This window comes from Papio anubis, chromosome 8 (assembly GCF_008728515.1).
Source record: "Papio anubis isolate 15944 chromosome 8, Panubis1.0, whole genome shotgun sequence".
Taxonomy (NCBI): domain Eukaryota; kingdom Metazoa; phylum Chordata; class Mammalia; order Primates; family Cercopithecidae; genus Papio; species Papio anubis.
Window position 1 is genome coordinate 135,876,960 of NC_044983.1, and position 26,022 is coordinate 135,902,981.

Sequence of the window (26,022 nt, forward strand, 5' to 3'; positions counted from 1 at the left end):
TAACCATGTAGAAGGATCACTTTAGGCTAAAAATGAAGTAACTTCAGGAAATGTCTCATAGTTGGTCTCATTTACAAGAGAGGAAAATTTAGGCTTGGGAAAGGTTAATCACACATTAGTTCAATGAAAAAAATCAATGTTTTACTTAATTCTCTATTTACTCACTTTTACACGCTGCTCTAAGCCCTTAAAATAGAGACAAGTCCTCACTCTCAGGGGCTTCCACTGCACTGGTGAGAGACAGCCACTAACAAACACATATGAGAGTTTCAAATCTTGACAGTGCCACAGACCAGGCCTGCTGGGACACAAAGAGAACTGTCTCTCTGCTAACAGCTTGTCTCATTAAGCAGGTGCTGTCATGTTTTCTCAAAACAATGCTCGTATTCAATTCCCACTCAGGGCCAGTTCACTTTCCATACCAGCCAGGCACAGACTCTGGGGCCCATCTGCTTGTTTGCCAGAGCTCAGGGTCTCTCAGCAATCATAGAGGTGGGGTTTCTTTCTTTAGGCCACCTGTGTACTTCCCATTGCTCTGACCCTTGTGCTGGGTCAGGGTTTTGGCTTCTTCACTTACGAAACTGGTAGTAATCTAAACTGACAAAGGGCCCTGTGAGCTCCTTCCATGAGAAAAAAGAGTACTTTATTTGTCTTCATATTCCCAGTGCCTAGAATAGTGCCAGGCAGAGTAGATGAACATTCAGTGCAACCCTGCTGAACGAACAGACAGGTGCCCAAGAAAAACGATTCACTCCTCTTCTGCCAGGCAAGCGGCCATCTCAGAACAGTGTCTCCCAAAACATAGGTCTGACTGAGTCATCTACCTCAGAACCTACTGAGGTTGCTTGCTAACGATAAGCTATTCTTGGGCTCCAGAATTAATACATTAGAATCTGGAGGCTAAAGAGGCTGAAATTTGCTGTTCTAAACTACCACTGACCTATCTTTTCTAATAAGAAAGTGCTTACATTCTCCCTTATTACTGACAGTTAAGTACCAAAGTTAAGATTTTTTGCCCATTTTGACCCAAGAGGCCTTAATTTAAACCATGCTTTCAACAACTCTGTGAAGGAGGTAGGAAAGGTTAAGTACCGACACCCTCAATAGGACTCTGACTTCTACAGACATTACAATGAGTTAAAAAAAGATAAGCCCTAAAAAGCACACTCTATATGATCTATTTATATAAAATTCTAGAACAGGCAGAAATCTCTGATACTAGAAGTGAGAAGAGTGGTTGCTCCTGGGGCAGGAGGTGCCTGATGGGAAGGGGCACAAAGGAACTGCCGGGGTCACAGACACGCTCTATACCCTGAAGTGAGGATGGGATGCACTGGGGTATGCATCTGCCGGAACAAAGACCTGTGCATTGTAAGGTATACCTCAGTAAAAGTTAGTAACTTTTTCTCGAAACAAATGAATTGTTTACTTTGTTTCAGGCCCTTTTCATTCAAGGGTATTTTTTTCTAATTTGCACAGGGTATCTGTCTATAAATCTAACACTTTTCACACTTGTCCATATGGTATTTCATCTGGGTTCTGTTAATTTTGAATTTTATTCTTGCCTTCCATAAAAACTGTCCAGTTCAGTACTCCCTCTGCAGAGTGTGTGCCCACTGGCTTCACCTTGCCTTTTACCATAGCGAGTGGATGAAAACGTGCCTAAGAATGGCAGCAGGCCCTGGCCCTGTCCACTTGAAGAAGGCGTGAAAAGCAAAACGCCCTCTGTGTGGGGTGTTGAGACAACATCAGTCAATGATTAGGGTAACCACTTACCCAGCTTTCTATCGGCCAAATCATACTCATAAGTACACAAATAAAAACATACACAATGTACCTCTCTATCCCAAAAGTGCTAAATAATCAAGTAACACAGTTTATACCCGTAATGACTGGCATACCTGGTAATGATTGGTTTGTACCATGTGCTGTGGGCTGGGATAAAATCCTTCGCTGGACCTCGGACTAGGATAACCCGGTCTGCTGGGCTATAAAATCAACAGAGCATCATATGAATGAACCTTTGGATTTTGACAAACCTGTACTTTATGAATAGAGAAAGACATTTTCCTAATAGAGCTTAGTTGAGAAGAATGATAAAAAGATGCTAAGACATTTCAATGCGGAAAGAACAGTCTTTTCAACAAATGATCCTGTGGCAACTGGACAGCTACCCGTGAAAAACCGAAGTTTGACCTCTTCCTCCCAATACACACAAAAATTAACTCGAAATGGATTACATGTCTAAATGTAAAAGTTAAAAACTCTAAGATTCTTAGAAGAAAACTTAAATCTTGGGCAGGGCACGGTAACTTACGCCTGTAATCCTAGCACTTTGGGAGGCCAAGGTAGGCAGATTGTTTGAGGTCAGGAGTTGAAAACCAATCAGGCCAGTCTGATGGGAATGTAAAATGGTGTAGTCACTATGGAAGACAGTATGGGTATTCCTGAAAAACTAAATAGAGAACTAGCATATGATCCAGCAATTCTACTTTCAGGTATATGTAACAGAGAAATGAAAGTATATATCCACACAAAAACATGTGCATCAGCTACTCAGGAGGCTGAAGTGGGAGGGTCGCTTGAGCCGAGGAATTAAGAGGCCAGCCTGGGCAACATAGCAAGACTGTATCTTTGAAAAAAACAAATAAGTAAACACAAACATGTATATGAATGTTCTTAACAGTATTATTCACAATAGCTAAAAATGGGGAACAGTCCATGTCCGTCAACTGATGTAAATGGATAAACAAAATGCTGTATACCTATGAAAGGGATATTATTTGTAATTAAAGGGAATAAAGTACTGACACGTGCTACGACTTAGATGAACTTTCGAAACATTCTAAGTGAAAAAAGTCAGTCACAAAGAACATACGATTTTTTTAATGAAATATCTAGACTAGCAAAGATTAATATAGACAGCAAGTACATAAGTGATTGCCAGCGGTCGGAAGGAGGAGGAAATGGGGGATGACTGCTAATGGGTGCAGGATTTCATTTTAGAACATTTCATAAAAATGTTCTAGGCTGGGCGCTATGGCTCACGCCTGTAATCCCAGCACTTTGGGAGGCCGAGGTGGGATGATCACTTGAGCCCAGGAGTTTGAGACCAGCCTGGGCAACACAGTAAGACCCCGTCTCTACTAAAAACAGAAGTCCTAAAACTGGTTGTGGTGATGGTTGCACAACTCTGAATATACTAAAAAACATTGAATTGTACAATTTATTTATTTAGAGTCTCACTCTACCATACAGGCTGGAGTGCAGTGTACAATCCCGGCTTACTGCAACCACTGCCTCCCGGGTTTGAGCAATTCTCATGCCCCAGCTTCTCAAGTAGCTGGGATTACAGGCATGCGGCACCTCACCAGGTTAATTTTTGTATTTACAGTAGAGACAGGGTTTTGCCATGTTGGCCAGGCTGGTCTTGAACTCCTGGCCTTAAGTGATCTGCTTGCCTCAGCCTCCCAAAGTGCTGGGATTACAGGAGTGAGCCACTGTGCCCAGCCGAACTGCACACTTTCAGTGGATAAACCATATGGCATGTAAATTGTATCTTAATAAAGCTACTGAAGTATCATTAATAACAAAACGGGATACTGAATATTCTGAGCCCGAGGGAACCAAATGCTCTCTGTCCAGCAGTCCGGGACCTGGAGAGAAGGCACTTGTGTTCTATTGTTTGCCTACTTCCTGGTTGTGTTACTATGGTCAAGTGATGAAACTGACTGGCTTCTAGATCCTCATCCATAAGATGGGGGTGAGCTAGAGGATCTCTAAAGTCACTTCCAGGTCTTAAATTCTCACTTTGTTTCTGGGATAAATGAATTCAAAGTTCATAGTGAAAGAACAATTTAGTCTGAAACAGAAATCTCGAAGAAGTCAATAAAGTCTTTTAAAACTTGGAGGATTTAACAAGGTGGAAACCCATTACTGTCTAGCCAAATTAAGTCCAGAATAAAATGAAATGGATTTAAGTCCCATCAAGCTTAGGAAAGAAAACTCCTTAGTGCCTGTCTGTCTCCCACAGTGCTGGGTAAACACGTGCTTTGCTCTAGTTAGGTCCAGAGTATGTTTTGGTCTCTAAATCAGTCTCACTTCCCCCTCAGTTTTGCTTATACTGTCCCCTCTGCCTGGAATGTCTCCTCCCTCCATCTGTAGAATACTTCTGATCCTTTCAGTCTTTTAGATGTTACTTTTTTCACAGAACAGCTCCTGCTTTTGCCAGCCTAACATCAACATATGTCCTCTGTTCTATCCTAAGGAGGCCTTTTTCAAACCCTACCCTGGGTTGCAGGTACTTTGCACTTGCTCTACCCCTGCTATTATGAGCTGCTAAATTCCTGAGGGCGAAAAATCCTTCCTTTTCGCTTAGCCCTGTCATGTTTCAAGCAGTGTTCCAGATAGAGTCTACTCTAAACTTAACTAAATAACAACATGAATTCCCCCAAAGACACCCCAAACAGGAAAAAGGTATAAAGAGAGCATTCTAGGCTTTTCTCTACTCTGTGTGCTAGGGTGGCAATTTCCAAAGGGTGTTCTACGACATGGTTGTGTTGAATTAAAAGAGGCAAAAAAAAAAAAAAAAGAGTTTGGCTACCTTTGTACTTGTTTTAAAGATATGTGTTAATATACAAGCATTAATAATGGTTGCAGGGGAAAGGGTTTCATGAATCAAATGCTCTTGGAGTCCAAGAACGGAATGAGGCTGAGCCGGGGACTGGAACAATAAACAGAGCTGACAGCTGCACAGTGATGCACTCTTGATAAATTCAGGCAAAAAAAAAAAAAAAAAAAAAGGTGCAATTTACTGTGTATTCTGTGTGTACTGAACTACCTACTTTACTTACAATTTGATAATCTTGATCACGACATTGCTATGAAGCAATATTATAATCCCTATTTTACAGAGTCTCAGATAAATTGGGCAATCTAAATAGGGGCATATAGGTGGTAATGGTAGAACTGCGTGACTCCAAAATCTGCTGTGCCATGATGCTATTCTATAAGCGTACTTCTGACTCACCAAATAAAAAGGAATATACAAAATAAATAGATCAGAGAATGGCAAAACCAATGTAAACTATCTCACAGTGATGCAAAGACTTAACTGGGTAGCAAATGATAACACAAGGTTCCATTTCAAAATAAAAATAAAAGGTAAAAAGTTGAAAATATGTTTTATGATAGACAAAATATTTGCACAAAGGACACCACAAAATCAAATGTTGCTAACCAACAGCCATGGAGAGCACAACTGTATTGGTAAAACAGCTCTACTTCTGTTCTCTACAAATTGGAGGTTAGCATGGTGGTCAAGAGGGCAGGCTTTGAGCCAGACTGTCAGTGTTCACAGTAGGGTGCTTCAGCTCTCTATGCCTCCCTACTGTCAATGACAAAAGGAGTACAATAACCAGCTCCCGTGGTGGGCGGATTACCTGAGGTCAGGAGTTTGAGACCAGCCTGGTCAACATGGTGAAACCTTGTCTTTACTAAAAATACGAAAACATTAGCCAGGTGTTGTGGCGCACGCCTGTAATCCCAGCTACTTGGGAGGCTGAGGCGTGAGAATAGCTTGAACCCGGGAGGCAGAGGTTGCAGTGAGCCGAGATCGCACCATGGCACTCCAGCCTGGAGAGTGAGAGTCTCCGTCTCAAAAAACAGAACAAGCCAACAACAACAACAAAAATAAGTATACTGGAAGAGGTATGTAGGTTATATGCAATACTGTGCTATCTTATATAAGGAATTTATGCATCTGTGGATTTTAATCTCCATCCCTTGCAGATATCAAGGGAGAACTGTATTAGTAAGGGTGCTTTCCATGATCGCACAATTGGCATTAAGGTAGAGGTCAGCAAGTGAGATTTCTGGCAGTGAGGGGACAGGCCTGAACAACAGGATTTGTTTCATATCCCACAGGACTTCTTTTTCTGTTTTGAGACAGTCATGCTCTGTTGCCTAGGCTGGAGAGCAGTGGCATGATCTCGGCTCACTGCAACCTCTGCCTCCTCAGTTTGAGTGATTCTCATGCCTCAGATTCCCAAGTAGCTGGGATTACACGCATGCGCAATCACACCCAGCTAATTTTCGTATTTTTATTTTTTGAGATGGAGTCTCGTTCTGTCACCCAGGCTACAGTGCAGTGGTGTGATCTCAGCTCGCTGCAACTTCTGCCTCCTGAGTTTAAGCAATTCTCGTGCCTCAGCCTCCTGAATAGCTGGGATTACATGTGCACACCACCACGCCTGGATAATTTTTGTATTTTTAGTAGAGATGGTGTTTCGCCATGTTGCCCAGGCTGGTCTCAAATTACTGGCCTCAAGTGATCAGCTCATCTTGGCTGCCCAAAGTGCTGGGGTTACAGGCATGAGCCACCATGCCTGGTCCCCGCAGGACTTTCTGCTGTTTCTCTCAACTTTATGTAAGTAAAACAACAGCAACAATAAAATCCCTGTCGCTTGAACACAGAATGAATTCTGCTTTATATATTTTGTATAGTTTGTACAGATATTCTGTATAGTTTATGAGGAACTGAACTTTCCAGAACAGCAACTACCGTGTATACTGATGGGCAATTTTATTATGTTTCATTTAAAATTTACCAAGATTTTCTTACCATTCTAGAAAATGACATCACCAAGACTAATGAAATTCCTATCAGTTATAGCTGTGGGGGTCTGCTCTGTCACTGCTGTATTCATGGTGAGTCCACAAACAGGTGTAAGGATCTGGCTATGCCACCATGTCTCCCAATGTCATTCGACCTGAGTGCTTTATACATGCATGCATAATGTTATAAAAAATGACTTTCTTTTTATTTCTCCTGTATAGTTGGGTCTCCAAACACTAGTATTCTTCCACTGATATTCTGAAATTGGTAAGTCATTATATTACCTATGTATTTTATTTCAGGATTAGTAAATGGGACATTATAAAATCATTTTTTATATAAATGCTGTGCTGGGTTTGATTAGGGTTGAGAACAATGTTCTGAGGCAGTTATTCTCAAACATTTCATCATTTTCAGGACCCCTATACAGTCTCAAAAATTACTGAGGACTCTAAAGAGTTTTTATTTGGAATATAACTACCAACACTCATACTGTTAGAAATTAAAACAGATACTAAAAAGTATTTATTAATTCACTTAAGAATAAGCTCATCACATACTAAAAAAACCACCTTTTCAAAACCAAACAAACCAAACTGAGAACACATGTACATCTACATTTACATAAATTCGCTTTAATGTTAGGCTTAACAGAAGGTAGCAGGTTCTCATATGTTTCTGCAGTCTTACGATGTTCTCTTTTGTTGCAATACATGAGGGGGGAAAAAAGTAAACTCATAGAGCTGTACAACTGGAAAAGGGAGGAGTATTTCCGTAGATTTTGAGCACAATTGTGGTACTGTTTTTTGATTCGACACCAAAATGCAAGTGACAGCTTCTTAAAGGTGAGTTGCAATGTGGAATTTACAATGGTATCATCTGTTACATTAAAATCCATAGAATTAAGGGAGAAAAAAAAGGGAAAAAAATCCATTACTTTTTCTTGTAGTTTCAATGGAACTTATACTCATGTGTGATTTTTAACATCCTGTGTAGGTCATTTGAAAGATACTGATTTACTGAGCTGCACAGATCCTCCCAATGTTAACACATTTCAGTAAACAACATACATTTTTAAAATAACACATGTTAATATCATCCTGAGCTTACTATAACAGTCTAAGAATTTAGAAGGCTGTCAAGATCACAGTGTAAGTTTTTCAAAACTCTAATTTTTGCTTGAAAACAAAAATTTTATCACTGGTAACAAATAGTTGTTTTCCTCAATGTCACAGCCTCACTTCTTTCTCTTTTGAGAAAATGTCTACCAAATATCCAACTCTGAACAGTATGTCTGCCAGCTGTTCTTTCAAGTAAAGCTGGCCTTCCATGAAAAAAAAGTGTTTAGTCCAGCTTGCAACTCAACTGTATAGTGCTTTTCTCAAGACAAGACATCGTGTCTAGGTGTGCAGCAGCAGGGCTAACGTGCCCTTCCTGGGTCTTCATGTCAGATATTTTTCACAGATTCATCAAGGCCTTTCTTCTGTAAAATGGCATTTTTTTTGTGTGTGAGCACAGGGGTGAAGAACACAGTGATGTCTAGTACAACTTCATGCCACTGTCCTGATTTGTGCTAAGGTGTCAGCAGTTCTATTAGTGGAAAAGGCAAATAACTTTTTTTTTTTTTTTTTTTTTGAGACAGTCTCGCTCTGTCTCCCAGGCTGGAGTGCAGTGGCGCGATCTCAGCTCAGTGCAACCTCTGCCTCCTGGGTTCAAGTGATTCTTGTGCCTCAGCCTCCTGGGTATCTGGGACTACAAGTGCGGGCACCACCATGCTTGGCTAATTTTTGTATTTTTAGTTGAAACGGGGTGTCGCCATGTTGGCCAGGCTCGTCTCGAACTCTTGGCCTCAAGCGATCCACCCGCCTCAGGCAAATAACAAAACATTATCAGATGAGTTCTGATGTCACGGACCTTTGAAATGGTCATGGGGACCTACAGAGGTCCAAGAACTACACTTTGAGAATGGCTGTTCTAAGATACCTTCATCCTGAGGCTCTCCATTGATCCAGTGGGAATCTACAGGAAAGCAACAGGCACAGATGAAAATGAGCATTTAATGCGGTACTCCCATGCAGGGCTTGTCTCAGGGAAAGTTCTCTAAAGAAGATTATTATATGAAAAAATTGGTATTAAGCATGATGAAGCGATCCATACATATTCTTAATAATTGGCTTTGTGGTTATAATGCTCTTACTATTAACCAAGTATAAGTAAGCTTTAAAAAAAAATTGAAAATTTTTTAATTTTTTTTTTGAGACAAGGCCTTGCTCTGTTGCCCAGGCTAGAATGCAGAGGTGCAAACATGGCTCTCCACGCAGCCTAGACCTCCTGGGCTCAAGTGATCCTCCTGCCTCAGTCCACTGAGTAGCTAGGATCACAGGCACATGCCACTAAATGTGGCTAATTTTTAAATTTTTTTGTAAAGATAAGAGTCTCATCCTGTTGCCCAGGCTGGTCTCAAATTCCTGGGCTCAACTGATCCTCCTACCTCAGTCTCCCAAAGCACTGCAATTATAGGTGTGAGTCACCACACCCGGCCTGTAAGTAAACTTAATTTTGAATCTTGATTGGGAAAGAGAAAGACTTTTCACCTATAAAACTTATACAAGTTTTCACTTATAAAACTAATTAAGCTACATTAAAATTTTTCTATATTAGTATTAATAACAGAAAATTTATCTACAGAAGGCTGAGATCCTATCTAAATTTCAGAAATCTAAGTGGCTTTGGAGGTTGAGGCAAGGGATTGTTTAAGCCCAGCAGCTCAAGAGAGCTTGGGCAACATAGTGAGACCCCATCTTATTTTAAAAAAAGAAAGGAAGGTAGAAATAAAAAAAAAAATCTAAGTAAGACAGCTGGGTGTGGTGGCTCACACCTGAAACTCCAGCACTTTGGGAGGCTGAGGTGGGCAGATCACCTGAGGTCAGGAGTTTGAGACCAGCCTGGCTAACATGGTGAAACCCTGACTGCACTAAAAACACAAAAATTAGCCAAGCATGGTGGCAGGTGCCTATAATCCCAGCTACTCAGGAGCCTGAGGCAGGAGAATTGCTTGAACCCAGGAGGCATAGGTTGCAATGAGCCGAGATAGCACCCCTGAACTCTAGCCTGGGCGATAGAGCAAGGCTCTGTCTCCAAAAAAATAAAAATAAAAATAAAAAAATAAATCTAAGACTTACTTATTCTAATATATCACAAGCAGAATTATGAAAACTCATCAGAATCTAACGAATTCTCACTTTACAAAGTACAGGAAGTGAGGAAATAGTGGCCTACCAAATTGGAAATCACAGACTCATTTCAGATGTGCCAAATACTGTGACCATAAAAGCAGAATTTGATTCTAAAGATGAACACTGAGAAGGTAAAAACTGCATACAGGACTTGATTCTGACTGGCATGAAAGTTCAACAATTAACATACTAGTATTTGTTAATAATCATCAAGCATCTGTATATCTATGCTATTTTAGATGATTTTCTAGCCATTAAAACTTTTTTTTTTTTTTTTTTTTTTTGAGACAGAGTCTGACTTTATCGGCCAAACTGGAGTGCAATGGCGTGATCTTGGCTCACTGCAACTTCTGTCTCCCGGTTTCAAGCAATTATCTTGCCTCAGTCTCCTGAGTAGCTGGGATTACAGGTGCCCGCCACCACAGCTGGCTGATTTTTGGATATTAATAGAGACGGGGTTTCACCATGTTGGCCAGGCTGGTCTTAAATTCTTGACCTCAGGTGACCCGCCCGCCTCGGCCTCCCAAAGTGCTGGGATTACAGGGGTGAGCCACCATGCCCGGTCACCATTAAAACTTTTAATCTGGGGGTTGCCAAATATTTTCTTTAAAGGTCAAAGAGTAAATATTTTAAATTGTGTAGGCTATACTGTCTCTGTCACAACTGCTCATTTACACCCGTGTAGGGTGAAAGCAGCTGTGTATAATACACAAATAAATGGGTGTGTTCCAATAAAACTGTGTTTCAATAAAACTTTAATTAACAAAAACACAGTGGGCTATAGTTTCCTTATCTGTTTAACACATAAACCTTTGTGTAGAGTGCAACAATTTGCTTATAGAAAATAATCTCAAAATATGTATTTTGAAAATACCTTAAAAAAAAAAGAAGTGTTAAGGATATTTAAATATTTAAGCCAAACTAGTCTTTGTATTCTGAAACCAAAAAAGAAGTTGAGAAGCCTCATCACCGCTGTCCATGAACCTAATTTAGAAAATCAGTCATATTAAGCTCATTAAAAATCCAGCAGATTGGGATATAGACATATGTGTAGCTGAAGAGTTGATTTAATCCTGTGAGTTTTAGGGAAGTGTTGCATCCTTTGGTGCTCATTACCAAATACTTATGTTCCTTTGCACTTGTGTACTAAATAAAGTGCTGGACAGTGAATTATCTTCTAACATCCCCACCCAAGAGGTAGGGAATACAAATAGTCATTTTGCAAATGAGGAATGTGAGATTTGGAGTAGGTAGGTGACCTGCTCAGTCATCAGACTGTAAATAGCAGACCCCCATGTGAATGAATCCACTTGACTTCAAGGCCTGAGAAGTTAATGATAAGATTCTCCCGACTCTCAGTACTGGACTATTCTGCAGTAGTAAACAAATTTAAAAATAGGCAAACTTGTAAACAGAACATGGAGGGCCTCAGATGCTGGGATGTGGGGTACATGTTTGTTTTTTCCTGTGGGTAACTAAGGATTTCCTGTTGTTGTTAAGCTGGGAATGACAGAAACATCAGGTGTTCCCACTGCCTCGTTCAATGTAACACCCATCAGACAGGTATGTGTTTCTTCTCTGGGCCTCGGTCCTTCTCTGTGTAGAAGGGGCTGGTCTGAGGCACCCTCTGTCTCTAAACATCTGCATAATTGTGTTAATCACTTATTTTCACTTTCAGTGTATGTTTAATGTTACAGAGTTCAAAATGACGACCAAGAAAATAAAAGTTTTCAGCCTTCAAGATAAAAAAAAATTGGTATATTTAAACAGTACTTTGTCTTATCAAATTTCTGAATACTTTTCATAAAGAAAATGAATTATCAAAGTTTCTTAATATATTTTTTAACTAATCAAATATCAAATGGTGGTAGTTAATAACTACTAACTACAAAAAATCCTATTATCTATTAACTTTCGAGAAAAAGAACAGAATTGGAGTATTCATGGCAAGTAACCCAGTGTGTGAAAATAGCATCCTATCAAAAGCCAATGGTATATAAAGACTTATTAATCTAGGGAAAGTATCACTCTGTCTAAAACCCCCAGCCATGGCATGGCCCAGCAACTGTAAAAGGGCTGGGCTGACCTCTCTGAGGCAGGAGAGGGCACCAGTAAAGGATATGAACATAAGTGGGCAAGTAGGGTTTAAGGATGCTGCTGGAAGATCTTATTAAGGAAACAAAAGCAACTGCAATGTGCTCTCTTTCCCAACAAACAACCCAGCCACCAGCTACGAAAAGAAAAAGGCAAAAAATGTGCAGAGTTCTCAACAAAACCAAACAAAGGAATATGGTCAGGTGGAAACAGACTCATTTTTAAATAAAGCAAAATGCAAAGCATCTGTGACCTAGTTTGGTATTTTAATCCAGACTTGATCATTAGGGAGATCTCTGACAACCAACAAAGGAAAAACCTCCTCCAAGTTAGGGCAGCATAGGAAAAGCATTTTAAGATGACATCTAATCCAACTGCTCATGGCTTCAAAGAACCCCTACTTGAAATACAAATGAGGAAAGTGAGTGCACATGAGGGTAATAAGAGAAGACAAGCAAAAAGGAAACAATTAGTTGGTGTTATAACTATTACTCTTAGAATAACTTGATATTTGATTTTCTCCTCATAGAAAACGGTTGCCTAATTGTAAATCTCAAAAGTTAGTAAAAGCAACCCCAGAGTTGGGGTGGGGACTGTAGCTACCTTGGGTGGTGCTTCATCAGACCCTCCGGAGTCCCAGGACACTGTGGCCTGTCTTCTGGACTCCATCCTCATGCGTTCTTCTTGCTGAGCCTTCTCTTCCTCCAGGATTGTGCTAGAGAGACAACACATTGTCTTAGGGGAGCTGACAACCCAGAGTTAGCACACACGAGACCCCACCCTGAGTTATCTAAGGAACACCAGTTGGCTAACAGTACATGATAACAATAAAGAAAGGATCCTATACACAGGGGAAAGAAGGATCAGGTTTCTAAGTCTTCACGAAATGATTCTAGAATAGCCTTGGTCCAAATGGGCAAGTCCATTTAAAGCACAGCCATAGGTAAGAAAAAGACAGCTGGTAAGAAAAAGAAGTTGCAGAAAATGAAGGACGGGCCAAGATGAAATGTTTGCAAGCCAAAGTTGATCTTGAGCAGAACAGAATTCCTCTGAGAAATCCCACGCAGCACTTTTATCAAGCATACACATGTCTGAGGACAGATTCTTTTCACACATAATGTGATCACACCAGCACTTACGTGATCAATTAGCAATCTGGCCAATAATCTCCCTAAATTGCTCAATACAATCTTCCTATCGTTCAGCTTAACCGGTGCTTTATCTGATCAGGAAAATAAGCAAACACGCGACAGTATTTACAAGTGCTTCTGAAAATACTCCTTGCTTTAAGCTGGAAACCCCATAGTTGGTAACACTGCTACTTACCACTGCTTGACTACTCAGAAGCTATGTGAAGTCCCATATAATGCTGCAGCCGCTGGAGCCTCTGCAGCGACTGCTAGGCAGCTTCTTCATCTTGGCTGTTTGCCATCACATAAACCCCTCAGAATGCAGCCAAAGCGAGACTTTGCTAGTTTCCCATTCCATGCAGATGCCCCAGGGCTCAGCAGGCAGCAGTTTGAAACCCTTGTCTTAACTGTGGCAAACAGCTCTTCCTACATTCCTACAACTCTAGAGTTCTAATAATGACACTCATTCAAAGTTTCTAGGCTCCTGGTAGATAGTATGCAGTAAACAACCACCCAGAAATTACTCAGGAAAGAGTGACATCAGTGCAGCAGACTTTCTAATCTGGGAATTTGCTGTTGAAAAAGACATTCCTGCTTGGCTGGAGGCTAAGAGTGTGCTGTTTCTCACACAACTCAACTTACACAGTCACCTTCTGAGTCAGGAAAAGAGACAAAATTCATTTCATAACTGCCCCAAGTCAGCAAACCATCACTACAGATGTTAAGACTTTTTTCATCCCCCAAACAAAAGGGAATGTCTGCCTCAAGAAATGATCCTGTCAGGGCCATGTGTGGTGGCTCACGTCTGTAATCCCAGAACTCTGGGAGGCCGACGTGGGCAGATCACGAGGTCAGGAGTTCAAGACCAGCCTGGCCAAAATAGTGAAACACCATCTCTACTAAAAATACAAAAATGAGCTGGGTGTGGTGGTGTATGCCTGTAGTTCCAGCCACTCGGGAGGCTGAGGCAGGAGAATCGCCTGAACCTGGGAGGCGGAGGTTGTGGTGAGCCGAGATCGTGCCACTGCACTCCAGCCTGGGCAACAGAATGAGACTCCACCTCAAAAAAAAAAAAAAAAAAAAAAAATCACATAAACATTTTACATAAAAAGCTTTTAGTCAAAAGTCCCACTCCATTCTCAAGATATGGTTTTGGTTTCTTTCTTGCTCCAGTTAGATGATCGTGGCTCAGCAAAACTACAAAACTTTTCACAGTATTTAAGAACTGTGCAGCAGCCTTGACAGGCAAGATGCTCATTGGGTGCCAGCACTGTTGGGAACCTGGTCCCATGTGCCAGGCCCAGGTGACTCCTGGTGAGTGGTGCAGGGAAGTTTGGGGACAGGTCTGGGGAAGGAGCACAGGGGTCCTGAGAGGGCCACTCTCTCTGCCCTGCCCCTCTGATTAGAAGAACGCTCCCCTCAGCTGCTGGGAGGATTAAGGGAGATCATGGCTGTGAGAGCATCTGCTATAAGCATTACTTGTCATCAGTGGGCATTTCTAATGGCATTTACTTGAGGGTTGCTCATTCAGCAAGTATTTGCTAACTTTGCTAATTTGCTCTGTGCAAGAGGCACGTGACGAGGTCTTTGAGGTGCTTTGTCTAAGAGAAAAGAAATACTCAAAACCTTGAAACAGGGTCAGGCAAGTTGGCTTATGCCTGTAATCCCAGCATTCTGGGAGGCTGAGGTGGGAGGATCATTTGAGTATGGGAGGTGGAGGCTGCAGTCAGTCAAAATAGCACCACTGCACTCCAGTCTGGGTGACAGAGCGAGACTTGTCTCCAAAATAAATAAATGAATACATACATACATACAATAACAACAACAACAACAAAACACACTGAAACAGGACATGAGTGTTGTGACTGAGCAGTAGAGAAGAGCTTGGCCTGGTGCGTTCTAGCTGCAGAACTCAGTGGGAGAGGGCACTGCCCCAGGCACTGGGGGTGGTCAGGGAGGAAGAGTCCCAGCGTCTCAGCAGGTTACAGTTACAGACTCACACCAAGCACATAATGTTTGTGTACTTTTGGTCATGTAACGAGCATTACATGTCCAAAGCATAGCAATGGTTTCTGTCCATTTCTTATGTGAAAACAAACACCTTTATATTTCAATTTTCCTTATATATTTTAATTTATGACTTAAACACCTTTTGTTATACTTTGAATGAAACAGTGCCTGCACATAGCTGACACTTAAATATTTGCTAAATGAACAAATACTGTATATGGATAAAATACATGCATTATCATTACCTATTAGATGTTTAACTAAGCTGAGTAAATTCAGGGATCATTAGTGGTTAAAAAAAAAAAAAACTGAATGGGAAAACAATAAGGCTCAATCAAACTCAAGGAGTTTGAGTCACACGGAGATCAGGTTTAAATTCTGCCACAGACAGACCATGGACAACTCTGTCCCTCCAAGCCTCATCCACAAAATGGGGTGCCTCCCTAACTACCTATCTTGAAGGGTTGTTGTGAAGAAGATCTAAATGAAAATTAGACAGCTTATGTGACGAGCTCTGAAATGCAAGAGACTTTTAAAAATCGAAAGAACTATTAGAAATTCCCCATCAGATAATAACCTGTGTAGCTAATGGCTACCATTCCCACAAAGAGCTATGAGTCTTTTTCCTTTCTTTCTTTTTTGTTTTTGGGGCGGAGTCTTGCTCTGTTGAATGGGCTGAAGTGCAGTGGCGCGATTTCAGCTCACTGCAACCTCTACCTGCCAGGTTCAAGCAATTCTCCTGCCTCAGTCTCCCAAGTAGCTGGGACTACAGGTGCACGTGCCACCATGCCTGGCTAATTTTTTGTATTTTTAGTAGAGATGGGATTTTACCATGTTGGCCAGGCTGGTCTCAAACCCCTGACCTCAAGTGATCCGCCTGCCTTGGCCTTCCAAAGTGCTGGGATTACAGACATGAGCCACCACGCCTGGCCTCCTACCTTTATTTATTTATTTGTTTATTTTTTATTTTTTAAAAAAGAGATGGAGTGATACTATGTTGCTCAGGCTGGTCCTGAACTCCTGGGCTCCAGAGTAGCTGGGATTACAGGCTTACACTATACGCCTGTGCAAATATTTCAAATGAGTTAAAATCCAAGCTGAGCTTGAAATACAAAGGAGCAACCATGTCTTTTTATAAATTCATCGAATCACCTATGAAGTGTTAGCAATACAACTATTAAAGACTGGCCATCAATCAAACCAACAGATCAACAATATGCCTGCTAAAACAGTCACTGATATACAATGCCTTTGAACCTGACAAATGTAAAGACGTTACAACTATAAGGAATAGGAGTTGATACTTTGGTATGAGCTAATATAGCTTCACCCAGTCCTGAACATTTACCAATGAAAACGTGGGAAGCTATATCTTAACTTTCTAGATTGTAAAACACCAGTAAATCCATACCTCAAAAGGCTGCTAATGGAATTAAAAATACGTATTTTTTTTTAGAGCTGGGGCATGTGCACACATGGTGGGAACTACCATTGCTTTTAAAAGTGAAGTGATTAATCTCGCTTCACTTCCCTTTTTCCTCACCTATAGCCCTTCTTCCTTTAAGTCCTGGCAAGTTCTCTGAACTCATTATGCTCTCCCATGCCTCTTTATGTTGTGTCTCTTGCCTGGAACACCTTTCTCTTCTTTCTCTGGCCAACTCTTACTTGTATTTCAAGTGTCAAATAGCAGTTCCTCCAGAAAAATCTTCCCTGAAGCTCCCTCCTCCCTTTAGGCTAAGTTACATTACTCTCCTTACTCTTTTCCAAAGAAACTAGTGCCTAACTTGCTCTTAACTCTTGCCAAAAGACATTGTAAATATCTGTTTGTTTGACTTTTGCTCCCATTAGGCCAAGAGTTGTTACCTGAAGGCCCACTTTCAAATGCTCAGAATTAGCACTGACCCTGAAGCATAATATGAATTAATAAATGACAGGTAAATGGATGAATAAAGCCCTATGAGTGGAGCAGGTCTACTGACTAGTCAAGAAGAGCACATTATCAAGCTTCCTGTTCTTTTCAAATTTAGTTTTATTTTTATAGAGATAGGGTTTCGCTATTATTGCCCAGGCTGGTCTCAAACTCCCGGGCTCAAGTGATCCTCCTGCCTCGGCCTCCCAAAGTGCTGGGATTATAGGTGTGAGCCACTGTGCCTGGCCAATTTCTTTTTTCTTTTTTTGAGCCAGGGTCTAACTCTGTAGCCCAGACTGGAGTTCAGCGGCGCGATCACTCCTGAACTCAAGTAATCCTCCCACCTCAGCTCTCTGAGTAGCTGGGACTACAGGTGCATCACCAGGCCTGGCGGATTCTTTTTTATTTTTTGTAACAATTAAATAATAAATAAAAATCTCACTGTGTTGCCTAGGCTGGTCTTGAACTCCTGGACTGGAGTGATCCTCCCACCTCAGCCTCTCAAAGTATTGGGATTACAGATGTGAGCCACCATGCCTAGCCCCTGTTCTCTCAACTGGCCAAACAGGAAAGGACCTGCAGGCAGCTTTCCTCAAGATGGTCACTGGGAGCAGGGGACCAGTCAGAGACCAGGAACAAAGAAGGCCTAACTGGCCTGAGAGAGAAGCACATCTCTGGTTGGTGGTTTTACGGTGCCCTGCTCTCTGTCTCCTGACCCTTAAACACCACACCTTCAGTTAGAGTTCCTAAAAGTTTTAAACAGGTAAAAAGTCCGTAAAAATCAAGAAAAAAAAAATTGGGAAAAACAAGTGTGTTTCTTCTACTCCTTCAAATAATTAAAATACAGGCAAGCTGAGAGAAGGGTAAGTGGGACATATTCTTTAAGGCAACGGGAACTCCATTTTCAAAGGGTTCTCATCAGGCAATGTTATTTCACACAGATTGTTTTGTGAAATGGGCCACTCTGATCTTAAGGCTACTTACTGTTTTCCCCAAGAATCTCTAAAAGGGTCCCGTGAAGTCCCTTGCCACAAGAAGACCCTCTCAGGCTCCATCTGCCCTGATATATCCTACCCACACACACTTCCCCTATTCTCTGACCCACTGAATTTATTGTCTGAATGTTTCATTTCAGCCCTTAATCACATATTGCCATGTTGTGGGATTTAGCTTGTAAGCTCCCCACAGTTGTCAGACATGAATCTAATTTCTCTTGTAAGCTAAGTATCACTTGCATATTACAGACACTTCGATATTTCTTTAATTAAACATCCCAGACTTGTTCCTCAAAGAACATAATGACAACTGGGAAGCAAGTTCCTTCAATCTCACTAGTTCATTCTCATACCCAAAATAGCATGTCAAAATGCTTCTGAGAAACCATAATTTGCTGCTCAGAGGAACCAAGAATATAAATAACTCATAAAAAATATCTGTTTTTACAATGGGAAGACTAGTCCATAGATGGAGTAAGAGGGCACAAGGAGACAGTACTGAACTTTTCTCTTTACAGCTGCTGAAGAATCCAGAGTAACAAACTAGAATGTGCAGAGTATCAAGGAGGTCAAATTGAAGCATATTTTCCCAAACTATAAATATTTTTAGTAGCAATACATTCCATCTGAAAGCTCTTAGCTGCCTAATGTGAACTGGCAACAAATGAGCCCTCATGTTTTTTCCCAGAATGGTGGTTTCCAAGTCTCAAACTTGCAAATAGATGGAACAATGAAAGCTGAGACTTGTCATTTAACAAACATTAGCACAACGATAATTACACTTTGTTGATCCACGTGCACCACTAAGGAACAGAATCCTGAAGAGGGGAAAGGAGTGCTTTATTTAGTGTTAGTTTTATTTTTTACTTCTCTTACTTTAAAATAAAATCATTGAAGTGATCAATTCACAGTAAAAGGACGTAAAAACAGGTGGTCTGATTTTCTTCTTCTGGCCTGCAACACTCCCTATACAACTTGATGGTGAGCAAGAAAGTGGTCCTTCATTTCCAGTATGGAGCTAAGACACAAGAGTACAGCTCCAACAAAGACAATTTTCAGAAGTAGAAAAGGCCAATTGATTCTAAGTGTTTGAGTTCTTCAAGCTGTCCCAGAAGAAGCAACGGATAGATATCGAAGCTGCTTCTCTGGTGAGTTATGCAATCCCAGAGGAGATCTTGCCTACTCGAACCTGTTTTCTCATTTATAAGTAAAAATCACAGTCTACCCTATCTATTGTTAGAATGGAGAAATAACATATGTATTAATGAAAAATTAGTAAACTTCTAAGTAAATGTTAATTAGCTCTGTACTTTTACCTGCCTTATTTAGCACTAGGAAAGAACTGTGCTTTTGTCTTCATTTCTGTACTATTTTCCCTGAGACTGACTGTACTACTAATTTTTCTCTTTGCAAATACAAAACATTTCTCCTTTTAAATGTAATAAATACTTTTTGCTTTATTAAATACAGGAAGAAAAACTTATTTAAAAAGATTGTATTTTGATACTTAAACAAAGGAATCACGTAAAACAAAGGATCTGTTTTACGATCCTGATCATAAAATTTGCTTTGGACATAAAATCAGTCTGGGTTTGCAATTATTTAAGTTAATCTGGAAAACACCCAGAGAAAGAGCAGCAATAAATTTGAAGGAAAAAAAGTCAAGCAGGAACTGGCTTGTTTTGGCAAGTTCACGGGAATACCGGTTTTGAAACATGGATCTCTTTATAATTCAGGGCCATGCTTCGCCCTTGTACTACAAAGGGAATGGAAATTGACTCTTTTAAAAAAAAAAAAAAAACCAGGGAAACCAAACTAAAACTAAACTAAACTAAAATCCAAATCCAAATCCAAAACTAAACCTTGTAATACTCCTTTGGTAGAAAATAAGTCTTATAATGAGATGAAGTTTAGGGCTGGCAATTGGAAGCAGCTGGACCTAGTGAAGGAAGGCTGATCAGCAGCATTGCCACAGCCTCTGCTCTCTTTTCTCAAGCAGTAATACAGGATTATGGTTTCTCAGGGGCCACCAGTGGTAGACTGGAAATTCAGTTTCATGGATATATTGAAATCACATTTCTCTCTTATTGTTTCTCCAACTACAGTAAATAAAGCCTTTGTTTGGTTATTGTGCTATATCGATCTCAAAATTATTTTTAAAAAACCCTGATATCCGCTAAGATTGTACCTTTATTTTTTTCTCTTTTTTGAATTGGGATTGTGGTCTGTCACCCAGGCTGGAGTGCAGTGGCTCGATCATGGCTCACTGCAGCCTCGGCCTCTTGGACTCACGTGATCCTCCCATCTCAGTCTCCTGAGCTGCTGAGATTACAGGCATGAGCCTCCGCAAATGTTACTTTAAAATGCTGACATCTTTTTCTGTTTCTGCTACGTGTGAGTAGCTCTTATTTGACCAACCTTTTGCAGATAGGAACTATATACTCTGGATGTAAGAAACAACTATGACAGCATGGGAGAGCAACCACAGGCAGCCAGATTCTGGAGGGAGCTGCCATGAGAAGGAAGAGAATGGCACTGGGTGGGTCCCCACTTTCTAATGGCCATTAGTGAGAAGGCAGGCGCCAGTGTTATTGGCTTGAACAACCAGAGAAATGAGTTTGGAGCAACCACAGCTAGCATAAAGGTAACCGGAAAAAAGGGAAGGGAGAAATCCCAGAATGAAGACAGCCAGGGAAGAAGTGCTTCAAATTCTGAGTATATATTCTAAATAAATCTCTGCTGATCCTAGAAGCATGTACACACAGTGCAGACTCCAAGCTGCCTAGCTAAGGCTAAAATAATTGAACAGAGATTTGCACTGCTGCTCAGAGTGGAAAGAAGTTCTGCTACCTACCCATCAGCCACAATGTCTAGGATATAATCTAACACTTCTTGATATACAAAAAAACATAAAAATGTGACCCATTCTCAAGAGAAAAAAAAATTTAAAGGAGACTGATTCTACAGATGACTCAGATGTTGAAATTAGCAAGGATTTAAAAGAAGCTATTATATTCAACGGCATAAAAGAAAATTTATTCATAATGGATTACAGGAAATGTCAGCAGAGAAATACAAAAAAAAAAAAAAAAAAAAGAGCCAGACAGAAATTCTATTACCAAAAAATATAGTATATGAAATAAAATCTCCATTGGATGAAGTGATCAGTAGATAGGGACGATAGAAAAGGAGTTAGGGTACCTGAAGGTGAGTGAATAAAAATGATCCAAGCTGAAGCAGGGAAGGTCAGGAATGGGGAGAGGAGGAAGAGCAAGGGAAAGAGAAGGTGACAATGAGAGCTTCTGGGACTTGGCCTGAAGGACACCATCAGAAGTCTTAACACACATGCAACTGGAATCTCAGAAGAAGAGAAGGAAAACAGAACAGAAAAATATATCTGAAGAAATAATGATCTAAGTTTTTCTAAATTTTATAAAGGATATGTTTATAGATTCAACCTTTTGAATCAGCAAATCCTAAACACAATTGACATTAAGAAAACCACACCCAAGCACATCCTACTTAAACTGTTGAAAAATCAAAGAAAGAAAATCATGGAAGCTGCCAGAGAAAAATGACACACTGCATACAAAGTAACAATTGTATGACCAGTGACTTCTCATTAAACATAACAGGGCAGAAGACAGTAAAAGAACATCTTTAAGGTGCTGGGAAAAAAAAAATTACAACTCTGTTAACCTGAAATTCCTATCAACAAAGTTAAGTTCAGCTCATTTTTAGATAATATACAACTAATAGAATTCACCACCAACTGATGTGCACCACAAGAAATGCTAAAAAAATTCTTCATCTGATGGGAAACCAAATGGAAATAAGTTCTTCAAGAAGAATGGAGCACTGTACAAAGTTAAATATAGAAAAGTTTCCTTACTTTCTTTAAAATGGTATTTAAGACAAAAATCATAATCTAATTTTGTGAGGTTAATGGCATATATGAATGTAACATACATGACAACTTCAGCATAATGGACCAAGGTAGCGGTGGTAAATGGACATTCCTGCTGGCAAAGTTTCTACATTTTATATGAAGTACAATGATTAACTCTAAGTAAACTACGAAAAGTTAAGATGTATAGTGTAATTCCCAGAGCAAGCACTAAAAACATAATACAAAAGGTATTGCTAAAATGCAAGTCTGAGAAAAAATTAAGGCAGAGAAAGAGAGGTAGATGTTAAGTTATTGGTTTCAAAGTGCCAAATTGTGCACTTTGGCAAATTGTGCAAAGACAGTACTACGATAGAGATGTGTGGGTGAGAACCAATGAGGGGTAAGAATTATTGTTAGATATGAAGCAGCTAAGATATAATTTTCAGTAGAAACAATTTACATTTTACATTAAATTCCTATTAAATTCAGATTTGCAGTTTGCTTTTTATCACTGGGAGGACTGAGGGCCAAAACAGAACACAAACAAAAAAACTCCTAAAGTTCACACGTTGTGAACATTTTAACCGTACATAGCTATAATTGTGAAACAGATTACTCTTCTAGATAATATCTAGACCCAACAGCATAGCAATGCAAAAAAAAAAAAAAAAAAAAAATACTGGTATAATGACTAAAGAGGAATTGAGACACCACCTTTGAAAGGAATTTTGGAAGCAAATACAAAATCACTTAAAAAAACACACAGTAGTACAAGCAATTTCATGTCATTAATCAAACCTAGGACTTCTAATTTAAAATTCACATTGTGGGATAAGTGAAGAATCCAAAACAGGTTAAACATGTTTAAGATGCTGTTCACGTATTAATACTTTAAAATTCATGTATCTATAATACATCTATAAAACATCAAAAAGATGTGCTTGATATTTTGATACCAAGTATCTTGGTATTCTTATTATCTGAATAATAAGAATAGCTAACACTCACTCAAAACTCATAAGAACCCTAGAAAGTAGCTACTGAGTAGAAAGAGTACTACACTTTTTAGAAAAGTAGAGAAAGAAGGCCGGGCACGGTGGCTCATGCCTGTAATTCCAGCACTTTTGGAGGCCCAGGAGGGTGGATCACTTCAGGTCAGGAGTTCAGGACCAGCCTGGCCAACACGGCGAAACCCTGTCTCTACTAAAAATACAAAAAAAATTAGCCCGGCACAGTGGTGCACGCCTGTAATCTCAGCTACTCGGGAGGGTGAGGCAAGAGAATTGCTTGAACCAGGGGAGGTGGAGGTTGCAGTGAGCAGAGATTGCACCACAGCACTCCAGCCTGGATGATAGTACGAGACTCCATCTCAAAAAAAAAAAAAAAAGAAAAAGAAAAGAAAAGCTAAAGATGTTTCCCAAGGACGGTAAAGTGGTGGGGCCAGGATTCAAAGTGAGATCTGTCATTCCAAAGCTCATAATTCTGCACAATTCTGTTACTGGTTACCTTAAAATTAAATACAAATAACTATATATTTTTAAGGATGTCTAACTATAACTGATAACTCTTCTGTACTCTAAGATTGCCAGGTCCCTTCTGGATTTTCAAGGAAAGCTTTGTTGTTACTACTACCTACTTCTAAATTAGCTAACACAGTGTGTGTGCTTACCATGAGCAATGGACATGGATTATTTATTTATTTATCTGTTTGTTTGAGACAGAGTCTCGCTCTTGTTGCCCAGGCTGGAGTGCAGCGGCACGATCTCGGCTCACTGCAACCTCTGCCTCCTGAGTTCATGCGATTCTCCTGCCTCAGCCTCCTGAGTAGCTGGGATTCACAGGCATCTGCCACCATGCCTGGCTATTTTTTTGTATTTTTAGTAGAGACGGGGTTTCACCATGTTGGCCAGGCTGGTCTTGAACTCCTGACCTCAGGCCTCGGCCTCCCAAAGTGCTGGGATTACAAGTGTGAGCCACTGAGACTGGCCAGATTATTTATTTAATCTTGAGAATATGGGTAGTATATTTGTGATCTTGCTCTTACAAGGGAGGCTTAGTAACTTGCCCAAGGCCACACAATCTTTTAAACATTCTTTGAAAAATTACACACGCACACATGCCCATTTACTCTCAAGGTGTTGCTATAATAGCTTGAACTGGCAGTCTCACAGATCAACTGAAATAGTTTGTGTTCCTTAGATGCCTTGCAACTTCACTTAGGTATGATACTGAGAAGTGATATGAAAAAAAAGTAAGAAAATCTGTCTGCACCCATGCTGAGCTAAGCTATAGCCCTGACCAAACATTCTCCCAAAGGCTGGTTTTGTTTGATAAAGTTAAGAAGCAAAACATGACAGCACATGGTTAAGACAAATAACTAGAAATCAAAAACCAAAAGAAACATACACATACAAAATCAAAAACAAAAACCCCCAAACAAAAACCTCCAACACCCCCCAGCTGGAGTGAAAGCTCTGTATACAAGCAGTTCCCAGCAGGCTCTCTGGATGACACTGTGCCATGGTTTGGCTCTGATATGCTTGAAGTCAACTCTAGGTGACTTGTTCAAAACTTCCAAACCTGCTCCCCAATGTATGTGAAATTATTGTGTTCCACAGCAGCAAAATACAACACACTCAAAATATGCCAATAAAACAAGTAACACCAGTAAGAAAATACTTTGAAAGTACACAAGGAAGCCCTGTCCCCCTCAAAGCCTGTGGGTAGGGCCTCTGTGCATCTGCTAATGATGCTGCCATTCCCTTTAAGGACTTCGGTTGATACTGAAACAATGTAAGAAAATCAGCTGCAGGAATTCTCTGTAATAGTATTTTTTTTTTCTTTTTCCTTTTTAACTAACCAATATTAACCACCTGCTCACCAGTCCAAATCATAAAATGGCAGGCACACTTAATGACTTCTAGCCAATAAACATCAAGGCAGTCAGTAAAGCATGACAGCTTATAGCTCAAGCTCTGGACTCGGGTGAATTCCAGCTCTGTGTCCTTCTGTCAGGTGCCTAACCACACAGTTTCAGTCTCCTCATCATCGTAAACTGACGATGAAGATACTATCTCTATGTCCCAGGACTGTGAGGATTAAGGTGAAATAGTGTATAAAAGTTCATGGCACAATGCCTGCCAACAGAAATTGTTCTATAACTACTAGCTATTTCAATGTTATAACTAGAAGAGCTAACTGTAGAGGATGGAGACTTGCTATCAATGCACATGGTACTGGTTCTAAAAATATTCCTAAAGAGCTCAATGATGGAAGACCAGTTCAAAATCAGGGACTGTTTTCCAAGGTGATACTTACAAGACTGGTGTTCTTTAGAACATAAAGCATCAGGTAAATCTGTTTATGTACCACTTACTATATCATCTAACTTACAGAGCAATATTCTTGAGAGCCCCAAATTAGAAGTGTACAAATTTTCACCAACAGTGGAATGAACTATAGTATATTCACAAATGGAACACTACACAACAATGAGAATTGAGTATAACTACATGAATAATATGGATTAATCCCACAAACTGTTGAGTAAAATAAATTATATATATATGAAGTACTGACTGATACCATTTACATCATGTTCAAAAACAAGCAGAACCAATCTATAGTCAAGATAGAGGTTACCCGTGGAGGGTGAACAGTGATTGGAAAGCGGCATGTGGAAGATTTCTGGGATGCTGGTAGTACTTTCATTTTGGATGCTGGTGACACACTGTATCCAACTGGTGGAAATCCAGTAAACTGTCACTTCTTGGTGTGTTTATTAAACACCAATAAAAAGTTTTAAAATATACAAAAATCATAACACAAAATTTTAAAGTGATAATTTTGTTTACTGCCCTAATTTGCCTAAAATATATTTAAGAATTTTAATATTAACCTAAAATATTTTTCTAATCTGAGATAAAGCTGATGTTCTTTTTTAAAATAGTGGTACCAACACCTTAGTCAAGAAGAGTACTGTTGGGACATATTATTTTTGAACATACCTGCAAAAAGGCAAATACTAAAGCTGTTTATTATGGTTTCCCTGTCATAGTACCTCACAAAGAATTAACTGAATTAATCAGCAGTTAAATGCCTTTCTTTTTTTTTTTTTTTTTTTTTTTTTTTTTGAGACAAAGT

The 26,022-nt window shown here is 40.0% G+C and overlaps 1 protein-coding gene across 49 annotated transcripts in view; it reads right to left on the minus strand.

Annotated features, from left to right (window-relative positions):
- The window catches only part of PTK2 (protein tyrosine kinase 2), a 322,010-nt gene that overhangs the window by 45,651 nt on the left and 250,337 nt on the right, over positions 1–26,022 (minus strand). For 45 of the 49 annotated variants that reach the window (XM_017962371.2, XM_021942917.1, XM_021942938.1 and 42 more), the window contains 2 exons: positions 12,550–12,661; positions 1,902–1,988 (listed from right to left, as the gene is read on the minus strand). In XM_017962371.2, coding sequence (XP_017817860.1) covers positions 1,902–1,988; positions 12,550–12,661 — 199 coding nt within the window. Of the gene's footprint in view, positions 1–1,901; positions 1,989–12,549; positions 12,662–13,272; positions 13,924–26,022 lie in introns of those variants that run through there. The other 4 variants (XM_021942945.2, XM_021942944.1, XM_021942943.2 and 1 more) reach the window with 2 other exon arrangements.